The sequence below is a fragment of the Meles meles genome, chromosome 20, assembly GCF_922984935.1.
Source record: "Meles meles chromosome 20, mMelMel3.1 paternal haplotype, whole genome shotgun sequence".
NCBI lineage: Eukaryota > Metazoa > Chordata > Mammalia > Carnivora > Mustelidae > Meles > Meles meles.
In genome coordinates, this window is record NC_060085.1 from 32,410,463 (window position 1) to 32,428,757 (window position 18,295).

Genomic DNA, 18,295 nt, shown 5'->3' on the forward strand with positions numbered 1-18,295 from the left:
GTAATGCTTATTTAAATGAAAGTAAACAAGCACTGTTAGACCAGATACCAGTGGTTTCTGCGATTCTTTCTCTTTGAGATGGTGAGGACGGTAATCGCAGGAGCAGATGCCGTGTTTTGAGCTCGTACAGGGGCAGACACGGCTCTAAGAGATTTCCATGCGTTAGTTCTGTAAGTGCACAGGACACCATTTCTCTCCCATTAGTTGGATAAAAACTGAGGCTCAGTGAAGACATGCACATTTCCCGTGATGATAGAACAAACAAGTGGTTTAAAGGGGGATTCAGTTGCTAAATGCTTGGGGGTGCCTGGGTGGCTCAGTTGGTTAAGCATGTGCCCTTGGCTCAGGTCATGATTTCAGGGTCCTGAGATTGAGTCCCATGTTGCACTCCCTGCTCAGGGGACAGTCTGCTTGTCTCTCTCCCTCTGTCCCTCCTCTGCTGGTGTGCTCTCTCTCAAATAAATAGAATCTTTTTTTTTTTCAAAGATTTTATTTATTTATTTGATGGAGAGAGAGACAGCGATAGAGGGAGCATAAGCAGAGGCAGAGGGAGAGGGAGAAGCAGGCTTCCAGTGGAGCACAGAGCCCGACGTGGGGCTCGATCCCAGGATTCTGGGGTCATGACCTGAGCCGAAGGCAGATGCTTAATGACTGAGCCACCCAGGCACCCCTGAAACAAATAAATAAAACTTGACAAAAATTGCTAAAGGGGAGCAGGGCAAAAGAAAACATACAGAGGCTGCCACCGAGGATTCATCCTTCAAATGCTTAATGGTAACTGGAATCTCTTTGGGGCAAAACGTCGTGGGGACCATCTTGTGGGTCACTTCAGATCTCTCTGGGCTCAATGCATCTGTGTTCTTGGTCCTGCGTACATTTTTGGAAGAACTGCTGTGCTCTTTTCCACGGAAGATACACCATTTTACATTCTCCCCCACAACACACAAGGGCTCCAATTTCTTCGCTTCCTCACGCCCTGCCCACCCCCCCCACCCCCCCCCCCCCCCCCCCGGTTAGGCTTTATTTTTTTGATAGCAGCCATCCTAACGGGCATGATGCATGGAAAGATTTTTGGTGGTCACATCTCAAGGGGAGGGGAGCCACTGGCATCTAGTGCGTAGGGAGGTCAGCGATGTTGCTGACCTAAACATCCTACAAGGCAGGGGCCCGTTCTCTGCCAGAATGAACTGGCCCGAAATGAATGTAGTGCTGAAGTTGAAAAATCCCAATTTCATTGGGTTTATCCTTCATAGTAAATCACACCCCCTGACACGTGTAGCCTCTGTCTTCCTTTTTGAGATGCTCAAAGGCAACAATTTCAAGAAATCCGGAAAGGGCGGGAGGACCGAGAAGATTGGCAACATTTCTTTTATTCAAATTTTATTGGAAGTTTACAAATGTATCACAGACATCAGTAAAACATATCCATTTTACAGGGCACAGATCTCAAGCAAAGTGTTCACAACAGTCTCTGGCAGAGCCCACACCAAAGGCCCATTGCAGACCTTCTTTACAAAAAGCTTGACACTCGACACACAACACAGAGTCTGGCCTGCCTCACCTTCTCAGACCCTCTGAGGTTTTGTTTATGTACTTGGAGTTAAAGCACAAGATGGGCAAAGCAATCCTGTGCAGGAAAGAATGTGTTTAGGAGAGGGAAAACTGCCAAAGCCCTAATTTCCTAAGGAAAATGAAGCATTTGTAGACCTTAGAATGTCAAGTCAAGGTCCATTGTAGAACTGAAATGCTTTAGGGAAACACAGGAGTATTAATCAGAGGCTGGAGAACAGACCTTACTAGTGGGTAACTCTCTCCAAAAAGTCTTAAAAAGGTGGGTCAGTGACCTATTGAACATGGATGGCCAAATGCCCAGTAGGGTGAAGGGATGTCTCTGAAAACTGCCAGGATAGAACAATTCTTTTTTTCTATCCTTCAGATTCATCGAATCTCAATCACCAGAAATGTTTTCCTACACGACGTGACTTTGCTCCCTCCTTTTAAAATTCCCCTTGGGGAAAGCTAGCTTTGTCAGCAGGAAGTAAGCTTATAAAAGAGTATAGCTCCCAACAGTGAGTCATGGTTTATGGCAGTCTTGTGTTGACTGGGCTACTGTTATGAGAAAATGGAAAAGGAATCCAATCCTTTCTTGGTCCTAACCTTGACAACTGCTTCCAAGTGGCCAGACAAGACAAGCCCCGGTGTCTGCTGATGGCCCCAAGGGACCCAGCTCTGGAGGCAAGGCAAAGCTGGCTTCATTTCTACTTCCCTTGTGCTTAGAGAGATGTACCTCAAAAGGCGGCAATCTGAAGCCACCTTCAAAATCAGGAGGTTTTGCTGAGTCCTGCAGCTGGAAGGCTGTCCGTAGAGCCCATTTCAGAGCCTTGAAGGTGCTAAACGGTTGCTAACAGCAACTCTTCTGGCACGAAATAGATAACTGGTTTCATTTCCCACTCTCCTCTGGTCATAGATAGATCCTCTGTCTTAGGCATTAGCATCTGGTTTCTGTTAGACAGAAATACACAAAGAGTACTTCTCCTTGGAATTTAAATATTTGTGTTATTTCTGGTTAGAAGGTGGGATTAGACGAAGACTAAGATGGCCTCTTATCTGACCTCTGCAAAACGATGAACAGAAGGCTGCTTGTAATAATTGGCCAAGAACATGGGAATGCAGAAGGAGGCCCAAGGGATTTGTCTTTGTTTTGCTTAAAGAAGTCAGCCTCCACTTTCAGCATCCACAAAGGAATTGGGGGCTCTCACAGTCATTTAGGAATGATGCTTCCTACAAGTTTGGTGTGCCATTTGGGGCCAACAGCAACGATGGAAAGACAGATAAAAATCGGTTCCCAAATGAGATTTGTTATCAAATGACCTCAGTTCTAACCCACTGATCCTGGATGCTTGGAGCGTCACAAGGATTTCGGAGCCTGCATCCTCGTTCCCTGGGAGGGCGTGGCACGATCTACTGGCTTTACCAGCCGCGCTGCAGGAATGGGAGAGCGTGTGCTATGTCTGTGTCATCGCTGGCCGCACCTGAACTCAGCGACGGTGAGGGGGACCCAAGAAGTGGAAAGCCACCGCAGGAGAAGGAAATACAGTTTGCTGCAGTGCAAAAGCCTCCTACAGAATGAGGAAAGAGAATGAGCAAGAACGGTCTTGTGGTCCCCTCCTGGAAAGATAAAATTGCTTGGTCACTGGGCTGGCTGAAGACAGAAGGGAAGGACTAGTGATGAGAAGGTGAATGTAGAAAGAACCAACAACCAACAACCAATCCAACAACTCTACCCACCTTGAACCTGCGCAGGACCCGGGAGCATGGTTCTGCTTTCCCTCACCTCATTCACCTTCACACTTGGTAGAGATCCTGGAACTACAGGACAGAAGGAAGGGTACCTGAATGCCACCCTCCATGCCACCAGGCTGCTAGGAAAGCTGTTCACAGTATCGGGGGTCATATGTATTGGCAGGGGCATTCAGGAAACCATCAATGGCTACTTCTTCCTGGAAAAGAGCCCATTCTGTGGCCACTGAGTTGAGCAGCGGTAAGAAATGACCTGAAGACCAAAGTGGTCATTTTAAACAAAAGCCAAGAGAACCAATATGAAGAGAGGTAGAAAAAGCAAACCCAAGGTATTAGAGATGAGAGGGAACTAGGAAAAATTACTTTTCTGGAACCGTCTATCGAAGATGCAAGGAGATCTAGGAAGAGGTGAGTGTAAAGCCCCACTCACAGGCAAAACTTGACGAGGAAGAGCTTGTGGTTATGACAGAGGGATCAGGTGAGGACCCTAAGTTCAGGCCTCCAAAGAGAACACACTGAGTTTTCGGGAACCGAGTTCTGTGATGTTAGGTGTAAGTCATCACGAACAGGTGGGATTCCTACGACCATGACATCCTGCTCTCCCCGGGGCTTTCACTTGGAGGTCCCATCACCTTTGTGATGATTTAACCAGCCCCGTGGGCATCGTCTGTAAGGCGCCTGGCTGTGTGTGGGGTGGGGAGAAGCCGCAATGGAACACACGGAAGTGACCTTGGTTAGAGACAGTGTGACCCTGAGGCTCCCATCTCAATATATGTCAAGCTCTGGCCAGTTGAGCTGCCGGACGCCCCCTGGGCAGCCAACTCTGAAACCGCTGAGTCTTCCCACCCCCGTCACGGGATGTGGCTACGGGTCGATTTCAGGCCACCCTCTTCTTTCTGCAGAGGGTGCCTCAAGCCTCATGGGGGGAAGGAAGGGGGTACTTCTGGAGAGGATGGACTTAGACAGCAGCTTTTACCAGGAGAATTTCTTTCATTGGATTCCAGGCCACAGAGGACAGACATGATTTTCAGCTGTTTGCTATGTTAAGCGATCTACTTTTGTCTCTCTTTTCTTTTTCCAAAATGCCTTTTCATTCTCATCAATCAAGGAACTCCAAACTCCAAATTGGACTCGCCCGATTTCTACCAGAAACCTGCCACTTCAGTAGCATGGTGTTGCACATTGTTTCTTAATCAGTTTTGCCAAGCAGTTTACAAACTTACTATACAAACGTAATAGAGTTAATTCTCCGGAGGCTTGGATAAGTAATGAAGCATTTAGATATGAAGATAGCATGCGGAAAACAGCCACAACCAACATTTGCATTGCTTTTTTTTTTAAAATCAGTGACAATGACAAATGTCATATTAATACCTGAAAAGCAAATTATTTTAATACATCCTGAATGGAGTGCCATTTCCACGTCCTTTACAGCCTTCTTTTCCCCAGACCCATTTGGGATGGTGTCTGAAAAGCCACATCTCACATTCTCTCCATAAAAAAAATACTAGAAAATATTAACTACTATACTGAAAAGAGACCACGCTCACCTCACCACGGCAGATGGCCACTGAGTTACACCGTGTACTACATCAACAGTACATCTCACTAAAGGTGGGTCCTCCGATGGATTATTTCAACTGCTACAATCCATTCAAGGGAGGAGGAGAATGGAAGAGAAAGCAAGGGCTTCATTGTGAACTGAAGCAAGGTAGGAAGTTTTATTTTACTATAAACAACACAACCGTTAAATGTCTTCTTCAAGCAAACTCACTTTTGAGCCCAGTTTCTGTCTGACCAACAGTCCCCAAAGTTCAACACAGAAATCCCCCTTTGAACAGCATCTGCTTTTCAAGGCCATCACCCTGAAATCTCCCAAGCCGCTCCCTTGCCTGGGTCACCCAGACACTCTGGTTACGGGGTGTGTTAAACTGGATTCTTTCCGCAAGCACTGGGCGGGGGGGTGGTTATTCAAGGTAGTGGTCAACTCCCACTCTATTTTGTTTCCCGAAGCTCTTCTTTACTCTGACCTTCCTTCATACTCCCCTTCAGTCTCTACCCTGGACCTGCCTTCTGCTTTCGAATTCCCTTGTTCCTTCTCCACGCATGACGTACGATCTAGAACACCCCGTCCCTCCCAGAGCCCCACAGGACCTTCTACATGTCTACTGCTTAAGTTCATTTGCACTGAGGACAACCGGTTGTCAGGCTAAGGCAGCTGTTCCGTCTGCCTTGGTAAAGGAAAGCAGATAATATAATCCAGGAAACATGAGCACCAGAAAATAATGTCACATTCAAAACAACGTCATGCTGACATCACACGACGGGTACCACTCACAGTCACTTTCATTTTCCCCAAGGGACAGATCAACAGCAAGCAACTTCAATGTTCCCAGCAGGGACGGCATTGCTCACGGGAGTTTACGGACACTGGTTGGTTTCTCTAATTGGCAAAAGTTACGTTTGCAATAAAAAAAAAAAAAAATTACTATCACTTTGTAGAGAAGAAATTCTACCGAGGGCGGGAGCAGACTTAAGGATGTCTCCTTAAGGCAGAATGGAGCATAAAATACTTTGGGTGTAATGGTTAATTTTTTTTCAGCCACAAAAAGTCAAATTGAATAAACTCCTTTGAAAAAGGTCTCACTGACATGTAACAAATTTGTATAGAAAAAAGAAAAAAAAAAAAAAAAAGGCAGTCCTGGACCGCCTCTGAATGTACTACTCAAAGACAACGCTGGGCGTGCATGCAAATTTCCACTGAGTCCTACGATATAGAAATTCCTTTGATATTACAAAATACAAAAATATTTTATCAGAACTCTCATTTACATTGCATTTACAATGGACATGTAAATAACTTAGTCTTGGGTCCTGGCTAATAAACAAATTACTTACTGGAAAAAGGGTCCTAAAAGTAAGAGAACCAGAGAGGATATAAGCGAGCGGGAAACGGTTTGCCATCTTGCGAAAGGCGACTCAACACAGACTGATGGGAAGGAGGGGACCAACCCTGGCCTCTAGAGTCTATAGCGTTTCCAAAGTGAAATGTGCAAATAATATTCAACATGCCGAGAACTGGGACTACCTATTGAGTCAGTCTATAACCTTGCCTCCACCACAGCCAGCATTTCCCTCTTCTCCTCTAGCCACCACCCCGAAAGCGCTTTACAATGGAAAACAGTGCAAGTTTCTGAATGTACATTCTTAGCTCCCATCTTCCCCCATTCCCTGACCCCAAGCCTATTAGGAAATGATGCAATTTTTGCTCTTTTGTCTTTTCCTGCTGTGCAACTGTCCCCTGCCCCCTAACGTGGAAGACTTGGGGAGCCCATAGGAGCTGTATTTGTGCAACAGCTCATCGCTCGTGACGTATCGCAGGCGGGCGGGCTGGGGGATGGGTTCTCCTAGGAAATAGCCCTCGTTGTCAGACTCCGAAGAGGAGGAGCAGGTGGAACACCAATCGTACTCCGCGAAGTAGGGTCCCCAGCGCTCCCCGAAGGCATTCTGCAGAGCCAGATCTGACACTGTTCTCGGGCACTGGCCGTACAGGTCCCTTCGGGACCCTTGGCCCAGGCTCTCCTGGAAGCTCCGCTGGCGCATGAACTGGTCGTAGTCCTCCCTGGCTCGGAGGGGGGGCCTTTCTTTTAACCGAGAGATGGCCTCACGTTCGCTGGCCAGGTGCAGGGCGTTGTCCGAGCGAGAGCGCCGGGAACGCCTGGAGCGGTGAGGTCGGAAGCGGCGACCGTCGTCGCGGGAGGTACTTCTCCTCCGCGTGCGTTCGCTCATGGGCTGGATCCTCATGCCCTCCTGCCCCGTCAGCTTGCTGCTGGCCATGCCCCCATCAAAGTCAAAGCTTTGATGCAGCCTGCCGTGGGACTGCAGGTCTCTGTACCCAATGGGGTTGCCGAGCTGGTGGAGGTTTCCCTCCATCTCCTGATACTGCTGGGCAGAGAGCAGGCTTCGAACCGACTCTGCGCTCCGGAACTGCATGGACGAGTTAAGCGTGCCCATGTTGCTCAGCTTCTCGGAGACATTCATTCCAGAGTCTTTGCTGAGGTCAGGCATGGAAAACCGGGAGAGGTGCTCCTGGCGCTTGGCCCCACCATCTGCGGACAGGCCTGGGGGTAGAGAGGGAAGAGAGGACCACGGAGGTTAATATAAATGTGCAGTCTTGCTTATCAGAACCACCGTCTTTCCGGGATCGCTGCCTACGGTTGCGCAGTTGTACGTTGCACAAAGGTGTTCTCAGAATGTTTGGGAGAGCTCTCTCCCCACTCCACAAGGTGGTGGTGCCCACCGAGAGAGGACACCTGGTTAAAATGCACCCATACAGGCATATCTTACTAGTTAGTAATTCCTCCAAAGGCTCATCGAAGTCACTAGGAGCCCACTGTGCATCTCATGCATGCTTCTTCTGTTTAGAATTTCACTTTACAAAGTGCTTCAATTACCTCTTTGATCTAAGGCTGCACTGTAAGTACATGCACAGATATTCTGGACGTGGAAGGTTTCAGCGATACATGCTGGACCATGCCCAAGCAGTTCCTATCAACACTGAGCCTCGCATCTAATCTCCTGAAACCAGAGCAACTCACTTTCCTGTTAGCCTCCAGCAGCTTCCCCCTGCACCTGCCGTCCCTGAGCTCCACAGCTCAAATGTCTGGAACACTAAGTGGCTCCCTGGGTGTACACAGAGGGACATTTACTCTCTCAGGCTCTTTAGTGAATGACTGCTCCAGGGTTTTAAATTGGCCCTGAACAGCCAGAAGATGTGAGTGGGACTCTGGGATACTCCTTCTCCCCTGGGGGAGGCGCTTTTTAAAACACCGTGACCAGTGGGTATCTCTCTAGCAAAGGGTCTGCGGTCCCCAAGGGCTATCAATGGCACCACTTAAATGAAAACCATTTTGCAAGTAGCAGGGAATTCTTGACCTGAGTAACTTCCACACTGCCCACCCTAAAGCAGCACTCTCAAAAGAGAAGCTAAAGAATGGCCTCGGTGGTAAAAGCTCAGCATTTTCACTCATTACCTGTTGAAAGATGAGCCATTTTGCCATTGCTGGTTGCAGAAAACATGTCTTTGGATTACAATGGCCCAGTATGACGCAGGCCACTGATTCTTCTTCCCCAACTGCTTGGGGCCAACAACTTCCACCCCCCTGACAAAACTAGTGTTATGAACACTTTGAAAAACTACTTAGCAGTATCTGTTTATGCTAAATACACACACACACACCCCCAAATTATCAATGAGGTTGCTTGGAACATTTGTGTCCTTTTGGGTGTGTGTGTGTGTGTGTGTGTGGACTTATGGATTATTTCTGTTGGGTGTACAATCAGAGTGGAGATGCTACAATTTTTCATTGTTACTCTTGATTATATATCAAACAGAAAATCAGTTTATAGGTCCAAAAAATGTGCAAGGGTATTCAGAGAAGCTTTCTTTACCGTAGCTTAGAACTATAAATAACTCAGATGTCAATTAATAGGAAAGAGGATCAGTAAGATGTGCTTTATACCATTCCCCCTTAAAAGGAATGAGTCTGGAGAGACAGCTGATTCCGGGACAGGAGGAGGGAAGGTAAGATAGGAGCGTGGAACATCTTGCTACGCCAGAAAGGAAGGAAGTCTTACAATGAAAAAATGAGGGGCTCTCACTTGCCAAAGCTGAGCAACATGAGGATCCAGACATTAAAACAGTAATGATTTATGAACCATTGGAAAAAGAGGAAGTAAGTCCATAAACGCCCCAATAAATAAATGGGGGAGAAGACTGGGCTCCTGTACCCAGGACAATGTTGAGCAGAGAGGGGGTGCTGGATTTGGAAGACCACCATTTAGTAACCACTGTACATTAAGACTGATTCACATGAGAGTCAAATTATGCTCAAGTCAGGGGGTAAAATTTGATGGGGGAGCAGGATATTTGCACGGTGTTAAGTGTTTCTCCATATTAGTGTGTAAGGAAATATTTAATAGCTACACAACGGAGAAATCAGACAGCACTTTGACCAGGAGATCAAACTTAACATCATCGATGAGGCAGAACTGGGCATTTTGTGCCTCCCGACGTAGGTCCTGAGAAGGACACACTGTCACCCACACACAGTTCTAGTCAGGAACATTTCCTGAGGAAACATTAGATAAGCTCCCAAATGAGGAAAATTCTATTAAGGAAAAAAAAAAAAAAAAGGGACTATATCCTTAAAACGTTTTTTTTTTTTTTTTTTTTCAGTACCATAAAAGTCTGAGGGAATGTTCTATGCCGAGAACACAAAGGAACCATGGCGACTGTGTAGAACACCTGATCCCTCTGGAACCTCTTCTCTGCTGAGAATGTTAGAGAGCATAACTGTGGAACGACTGACAAAAATTGGGACATGGGCAATTAATAGCCATATTATGCTAAATCTACTGTGGTAATTTTGATAACGGTGGTAATTATGATAATATTGGAGAAGATCCTTCCTCTTGGGAAATACACGGGGAAGGCTATGGTAGTACATGGCTGAGCTGGATATGACTTCCTCTCAAATGGTTTGGAAATACACTGCATGTGTACATTGTGTACACACAGTTCAGAAATACATTGTGTGTGTATGTGTGTGTGTGCGCGCACAAGAGAGAACCAGCAATAAACTAATGGGATCAACGGTTAACCAGAGATGAATCTAGGTAAAGCATACATTCTGGGTATTGGTTTTGTTCCATTCTTGCAACATTTCAGTAAGTCTGAAATTATTGCCAAATAAAAAGTTTCCTAAAATGAGTAGTGTATGAATATACAACAGGTTGGTTTTCCATGCCCAGAGAAGTTACTGGGGGTTGGGAAGGGGGTGGGCGGTGTATGCTGTTGGCGTCTAATGGGCAGAGGCCAGAGAGACGTTGTTGAGCACCTCACGGTGGACACACTGGGCAGTCCCCACAACTAAAAATTATCCAGCCCTGGAGGACAGTCATGCCACAGCTGAGAAACCATCATCCGGCGGAATTCCACACGATGACGAGAATGAACAATGATACCCAGTAACAGGGATGAATGTCACAGAAAATGCTGGCGACACAAAAGAGTGCATGTTGCGTGAGCCCATCTGTATGGAGTTCGAGAGCAGCCTGAGACTGTGTTTGGTGGCAGAGATCAAGGCATTGGGAAGGGGCATAAAGGGAAACTTCGAGGGTCCTGGAGATGTTCTATATCCAGATCTGGGTGATGGTTATAAAAGGATACACACGGAAAAATTTCGTGAGGTGCAGTTTAATATTTTGTTTGCTTTATCTTATATATATGTTATACCTCAATAACAAGGCATAAAAATAAAGCAGTGTTCTCATTAAAGAGCTACATTTAAATGCTGGCCATGCCTGCAAAGAAACCATTCTGCCAACCATGGTACTTTCATATAGATTTTTTAATTCCATCACTGGGGTAACTGTCAGGGCAGGAGGGGATGAGTTCTTTAACTCCCCCTTTCCCTGCTGCTTATTTCTGACACACACATCATAAAAGCTGATTTACAACAGCCTAATCACTTCCAGAACCTCCCCAACCTGAGGGCGGAGAGGACTGGTCAGCAACCAAGGATGATAAATGAGTTGTTGGGGCAGACGAACTCCATCCAGTATGGAAGGGAAAAGTTCTTCAAAATCACAGGGAAAAGCAAAAGCTGTACAGGTGGGCTCAGTGATCTCTGCTGGGCTTTCTCCTGAAGCCCTGGAGTGCAATCAGGGTCGGCATCAACAAGCAAGCAAACACCGTAAATTCCCACACGAGCTGTTTTCCTGACCCTGTCTTTTAGACGCCCCCAAGTCTGTCATTTCTGAGGACATCACGTAATGTGAACAGATTCTTCTTATTTCGATGAGGAGGTTAACATAAAGAAGGGCAGCTTCAGTCCCACTGGGAGGTGATCTTGATGTCTCGTGTTGTACTTCTGTGTTCTGGGTGATCTTAGGATAACCGTAACCATCTCGACCCTCCCCCACACAGGAAAAGGCTCTGTCAAGAGCAGGAGGGGTCCCGGGGCTCAACCCACAGCCCACTGTTAATCTCACTTATCCCAAACATAGGCTACTCCCTCGGAGACATGGGGCTGGGATTGTAAATGCTACCTGCTCACTGCAGACATTATTAATACATTAATTTACTTAGGAATAAACCTTCTGATTGATTAACTCTGATTTGTCTCCAGGGTCCTCTTGCTCGCAGAACATGAACAGAATGACCAATGTGGCCCACCGATGGGCAACAATCATGCATTTGCTGCTAAACAGGTCTCTGTGGTTAATTTCATTCTTGGCAAAGTCCAGAGTCCTGACGCAGATCTTAAAACCCTGAGATGCCTCCTAGATCACCCACCAAATGCTCTTTCCAGTTCACCTGGCTTTGGCAATACATTTCGCCACCGGCCAGCTCATTCCAGCCCTCCTTGGAAAACCCTCCCCCCTGCACTGCTGGCTTTTGTTCATCATTAATGTCATCTCTTCCGAGATACCTGCCCTGATTGCTCTTTCTCAAGTAGCAAGCTGTACCCCTCCCAACAACCAGTCGCTTTGCAGCCTTGACTTCTCAGGTCCCCACCCTGACTTGTTTTCTTCAGTTCATATGTTTGCAGTTGAACGGATGTCCCCTGGGAGCAAGGATCACGTTCCCTGCTCACCCGACTTCCCCAGAACCAGGAGTGCCCCACTGGTGCTCAGTAAATATTTATGCAATCAAGGTCAGTGAAGCCTCCCACTGCCACAGCTAGGAAAAAAGCAGCTAGCCTCTGACCTGGAGTGGGCCAGGACTTAAGGAACAACCAACTGTAATTCAGATGGGTGGATGCCAACCGCGGGAACAGAAACACATGGTCACACCTGTCAATCCCATTGTCTCTGGTGCTTCTTTATGCGCCCTACCATCTGGGGCCTCTCCAATTTTAAAGCTGAGGAATGGGTGGTTTATAATTAGCTCCTCGATCTGCACAAAGTGTTTGGGCTTATTAATCACAGTTCTGGAGATATGTCTAAATTAGCAGCTTCCAAGCCCCCGAGACGATCCCAGATCACACCTCGACTTGGGAAACCGTCCCTCCCTCCCTGCGAGCCAAACTGGAGAGCCACCTCTGGGGCTGGGTGACTGGGGGCAATCTCTGAACCTCTAGAGACCCATCTCTAAAATGGGTATAACAACAGTATCTGAGTTTGGAAGTTGTAGTGCCACTAGATGAGGACAAATGTACTTTTCCTTGTTAAGCCTCATCACAGCTGCAGGAACTTTGTGTTGTTTCTACGGCATCTTTAACTCCTTGGGTAGTCTAGAACCTCCAAGAGGGCAGGAGAACCTCCAAGAGGCCAACTCCTGTTGGGCAGCCCTCAACTCGACGCTTGGTACTGCGGTATTCTACATGCTGGAAGAAAGCAGGAAGCAGGACCGCAAACGGCCAACGAAAGGAAGGGTTCCCCAAGAGTTTTATACCCAGCCAACTGTAAAGGCAAACAAATGCTTGAAGGTGTAGATTCTATGAATGAAAGAATCTGAGAAAGACGACAACCCCCTCCCCCCCCACCAGACAGATGGCAATGTTCACTGAAGACATGACACTGTTAAAATAATTTGCGCCTCCAAACTGCACCTGGGACTACTTCTCTACGCGGAGGAAATTCACGTCTTTACTCCATTGATCTGTGTGCAGCCCGAGTCTCCGCGTCCAATCACTGCCTACTGACAGAGTCCAACCAAATGCGGCTCTCCTAGGTCACTCTCTCCTGCTGCAACAAACACACATTACTTCCCTTGCTGCCCAGGCCGGGATGTGTGCACATGCGTGCCCGCAAGCGAGGTGCGGTGGGGGAGGCGGAGACCGCCCACTCTAGGCTCCCCTTTGGAGCCTAGAGAGTCTGACCCCACAGGCGACACTGGCATGACCACAGTGCCCCAACGCATTCTGGAAAACCTGGCTGCAGAATCCCAATCGACTGCATGAGCCATGGAGGCAGTCATTCCTTCTCCAGGGGAACTCTGTTTTCTTCCTAGGCGGAGAGGGTCTTTTCCTCCCCAAATAATGCAGGATCTGTGAGCCGTGCTCCATGGGGACTCTGAAGCTAGTGGCTTCCATTCATCCTTAGCCCAGCGATAGGTGTGGCCCAGAGCAAACGGCCCCTGCCGCAGGGTTCCCTTAGCACCGCAGGCCTTGCCCCGCCAAGGAGAGGGCCGCGTGGAATTTCGCCCGTGCTCCTCTGTGGTTAAACCGTCAGCACAAAGCTACAGCCGGGCTGCTGTAAGCAACGCCAGCGTGTCAGAATGTGCAACAAACCCGCACTGCCAGTGGAAGGTCTCAGAGAAGCCGGGGACAGCGAGAAAAATCAATACCCTCAAAGGATGCCCTGGTGTGATGGAAGTAAGGCAATCTTTGTGGTGTTCCCTCCCTCTCTTTATTCCGAGACCAGAAGGTATGTGTGTGCTCAAGTCCAGAGAGAAGACTTCAAGGTAATGCAGGCCTTTTGCTGCATTTTTCTGTTCCTTATTTATTGCCCTTCCTAGTCCTATCCCTCCCCTCCAAAGAAACTGGCACAGAAGGACAAAGTTGTGTTTCTGCCAAACTAAACGGTGCATCCCCATTTTACATTTCTGTAAAAAGAAAGAGGAACTGCTCACCTTAGCCCTCCAGACATTTACGACTCACAATGATGATTTAGTTCGCTCACAGTAGGGTTTTCCCTTTCTGACTTTTTTTCCTCCCCCTGAAGCAGAGACACGAATAGTAATTGTTTGGAAGACGGGTCTGCAAACTAGAGCCCTTGGTCCAAATTCAGACCACTACTTGCTTTTGTCAATAAAGTTTTATTAGAACAGGACTACCACCATACCATCTAGAGCTGCTCTCCCACTACAATGGCGGGAATGAGCAGTCATGACAGAGACCGTAGGATCTATGAAGCCTAAAATATTTATTATCTGGTCCTTTCTAGAAACCGTCAACCTCTGGTTTAGAGCCTGGATACGCTGGGAAGCTGTACCAAGCTTAAGCCACTCCAAAGTCATGAGCTCACACCATTTAAGTATCTCAGAGCTTGCAAAAATATGTCTTTGAGGGACAAGCTGATTCAAATGTGTGTGTGTGTGTGTATGTGGGTGGGGGGGAGGGGTAGTTTGATCAGGTCCCTTGGGATCCTTTTTCCAACTAAGTCCATTGATTTCATCAACACTCAGAATTTCAAATTGGCAACAGCTGGAGAGAAGCTGTCATCTGGGCAGTGGGGTTTAACCACCAGCACATGTTCTTCAGTGACAAGGCACGGAATGTTCGAACGGGGCAGGACAGGGAAGGCTGGGGGCTGGGGCTGGAAAGAGAGGGAGAGGGGAGAGGCTATGGGAGGGATTATGGATACACTCAAAATTCCTTGCTACTATGAGTGTGACCTGTGGCCAGTGGCCATGGCGTCGTACTCAGACTTGCGGAATCCCGACCTGCCTCTGCACTGGAGCCTCTCTGGTGATTCATATGCCCTTGAGGGTGAGAGGAACACTGCGCCAGAGTGGTGACAGTTTCAGGGCCAATCTTCTTAGCAACTAAAGGGGCTTCGACTCCAGGAAACACCACACTCTCAAATACGGATTCAGGGTCTCTCAGCTTTGGTACTATTAGCATCCTGGGCAGGATAATTTTTGTTTTTTCCTGTATGGGGGTTGTTGTGTGCTTCGCAGGATGGTTAGCACCACTCCTGGGCTCTGCTCACTAGACTCCAGCAGCACACCCCTCCAGGTGTGACAACACACAGTATCTCTGGACACCGACAAATGTCCTGTGGGAGAAGAACGGCCCCAGCTGAGGACTCCTGTCCGAACAGACCCAGTCCTGGGGGAGCCGCAGACCACAGCCTCACAAGGACTCTGCTCCTGATCTCGCAGCAATGCCGGGTAAACCCTGCTTCACCCCACCATGCACACGGGAGCCTGACCACCAGAGAGGCCGGACACCCTGTCCTTCTAGAGAAGGAGGAGTGCGTCCCACGAGGCTGGGCATGGCGATGTCTCCCAAATCGGGGAACCCCAAGATGTTGTCTCTCTGAACTCCCCTCAGCTCACGCACTCCTGACAGTCTGTCTCCCCCTCAGTGGGTTTCCAGAGTTCCCCGTGTTTCAGGTCTTCGTGGCCTTATTTTCCTCCTCCCATCGGAAGCTTGCAAAATCCTGCTCTCTGCCTTCTTTAACTCTGGTCACAGACCGTCTAGTGGGTCCCGAGGGACGAGCTGGTCAGAAGTGCTCACAGTCACGTGTCCGCCATCTGCTCCTGGGGTTCCAGGAAAAGTGCTGGCAGACGCAAGAAACCGTCTTCTCCAGGCAGCTGCTGCCCAGGGGGAGGCTGAGGCGGGCTGGTCGGGGAGGGAGCGGGAGGAGGTGCCCGCTTCTAATTTCGCACCATCCCGCTGTCCGCCGGGATCCCCCTCCAGGGAAGGGCCCTTTCCCTATCCCCCACCACTTGGTGAGACCGGCCCAAAATAAGGAACAGCTGCCTCACAACCGGCGGGTTCTGAAGAAGGCCGTGACCAATTCCGGTTTCCCCAACAACAGAGGCGCTGGTTTTTAGCAGCATTCATCCCAGAGACTTGCCTTTGAGCCAGAGTCGCTGGGAAGTGACAAGTGGCACAAGAGGACTAAAACCGCTTTTCTGGCACACCCAGGACAGCTACCGGACAGCACCTGGTCAAGATCAAAACCTTGGTGCAGACGGGAGGTCCCTCACCTCCTACCTGATGAATGGCTCATTAACTCCCTCATAAAGTTACCCCAATAAAGACCGACGTATTAAAGGCAGTGGGGGGGGAGCCCAGGAAGTGACATTTTTAGAAACATGTGGGATCAATTTTAACCTCTATCCAGCTCCGTGGGGGATTGCGGCCACGTAGCCACAAAGCCTATTGCTAATTGAAAGGATGCATAAAAAATTCAAACCAGGTGAAGACTGTTTGCCGGGGTTTGCGCTGGGCTCACGCTGACCCCATGCTGCTTTCGAGAATCCATTCACCCAAGTCAACGAGCAGACCGCACCGGAGTCTGTGTTTAGGGAACACGGGGCGGAAGCTCAGTGGCTCTCCAGCGGCCGAGAGCGGGCAGCCAGGGTCTCCGAGACTCATTTGGTCTCTTCAAAGATTCTAGACGAAGCCAGGTTCTGGGGAGCAGACTCTTTCTGGTGACTACGGAGAAGACGAACGACTCATTCACATATCAGTACAGCTGCTCCAGGAGGAATCCCAGGAGGGAGGAAATGCAACTGTTGTCTTAGAGAATTAAAGACTGGCTGTACCCCGACTGAGCGCCCGCAAAGAACCCCGTGGTGGTGGGGGATAACTATCCTAACACCTCAAGGATGCGAAGGAGCCAGCCATGGGTGGGGGAAGGCATTCCAGGCAGAGGGAACGAGAACATCCTGTACCAGATGAAGTTCCGAGTGTTCTCAGAAGGGACAGGAGGGCTGTGTCATTGGAGCACAGGGGTGAGGCCAGGGAGGCAAACAGCAGCCAGGGGGAGGTTTTTCCAGACCACTTTGGGTTTGAAAGTATCCCTCCCATGCTTGTCTGCAGGATTAATAAAGCCCCCTTCCCCCGAGAGACAGCACAGGGGAGCCGAGAAGAGCGCTGGCTTTGCCGTTCACCTTCCGGCTCCATCTCCCAGAGCTATGCCTCCACCGGCAAGGCCCTGGCCTGCATGGTGCCTCAGTTCCCTCATCCGTAAAATGGGAAGTAGCGTGGACTCCACCTCCTTGCCGGTGACAGTGAAAATGAAGGGGTCAGGACACCGAGCTTAGAACAGTGCTGGTGCCGAGACGTCAGATGGAATGTTCTCGCTCTCTCTCCCCTCGGTATCTGTCACTTTGCAAGTACTTCTCTGTCTGTTGTCATACATGAAAGTGCTCGGCATTGAGATGCAAGTTTTTCAAGTGGGTAATAGAGAGCAGGAATAATGTGCCCAAGGTCACACAGCAGCCATGTCAGAACTCCTACCTTCTGCCTTTTATTTGGGTGAGTAGAAAGAGTACAAGGACTATGGCCATAGGGCTGGCAGTCAGAGATCTGACAGACAGGAGGTGAAGAGAGAAGGAAAGAACCAGCGTAAACCACACATTGGCGCTTTGATCCGGTGGCCACAATTCACAAAACCCTTTTCATTAATGGATAACTTCCTATTGCATAAATACAAATTACTGCTACACGCAACAGCACGGGTGAAGGTCAGAAAGTGAAAGACGCCAGACACAAGGGAACACAAACACTAAGATCCCAGGGATGTAAGATCAAAAACCGTCCCAAACGAATCCGAACTGTTTGAAGTTAGGACAGTGCTTGCTTTGGAGATGAGGGAGGGATAGAGGAGGGGTGGGGGGGGCTTCTGCATCCTGGTGGTGGTCTAGTGCTTGACCTGGGAGTGGGGCAGGAGTGCAATAATTCAGTGCCCATCCCTGGGCACATTTACACATGGATCCTAGCTGCCTGTCCACAAGCCTCCCTCCTCCACTTAAGCACGTGCATTTCCCACCCTGGTCAGCCAGCTTGATAAGAGGGTAAAGTCTGGATGAAAGTGGTTTACAGATTTGAGGGGGAGTATACAGTAGCCTCTTTTAAGCTTGGGATCCTTACTTCTCAAGATCTGACTGACCTTACACAGAGCCGGGAGTTGACAAAGTGCTATTCTTGGCATAAAGTTCATGACATCATGTACGACGGAGCAATGACTGGGATGATTGCGGGTGAAAAGATACAATGGACAGGCAGACGGAGTGGCTGTCAAAAGGATGGGAGGATGGCATGAAGAACTGAAAGGATCGGGACAGAATGGGAAAACGGATGAATCAATGAATGCATGTGAAGCGATACATGTATAGAAAGAGACATGGTTTGGGGATTTCATCAAGATCTTACAAATTTAAGCTACAAAATATAGTTTTTGGGTAAGAATTAAGTTTTCAAGTAACCATTATTACTTCTATTCATTTACACCGAAGATAGTCTTCATT

General features: G+C 48.5%; 1 protein-coding gene across 5 annotated transcripts in view; it reads right to left on the reverse strand.

The window, feature by feature from the left end:
• Positions 1 to 1,346: 1,346 nt before the first annotated feature.
• The window catches only part of PRICKLE2 (prickle planar cell polarity protein 2), a 319,449-nt gene continuing 302,500 nt past the window's right edge, over positions 1,347 to 18,295 (reverse strand). For all 5 annotated transcript variants that reach the window (XM_045991598.1, XM_045991599.1, XM_045991602.1 and 2 more), the window contains one exon: positions 1,347 to 7,421. In XM_045991598.1, coding sequence (XP_045847554.1) covers positions 6,547 to 7,421 — 875 coding nt within the window. In that variant the 3' untranslated portion in view covers positions 1,347 to 6,546. The remainder of the gene's footprint in view (positions 7,422 to 18,295) is intronic.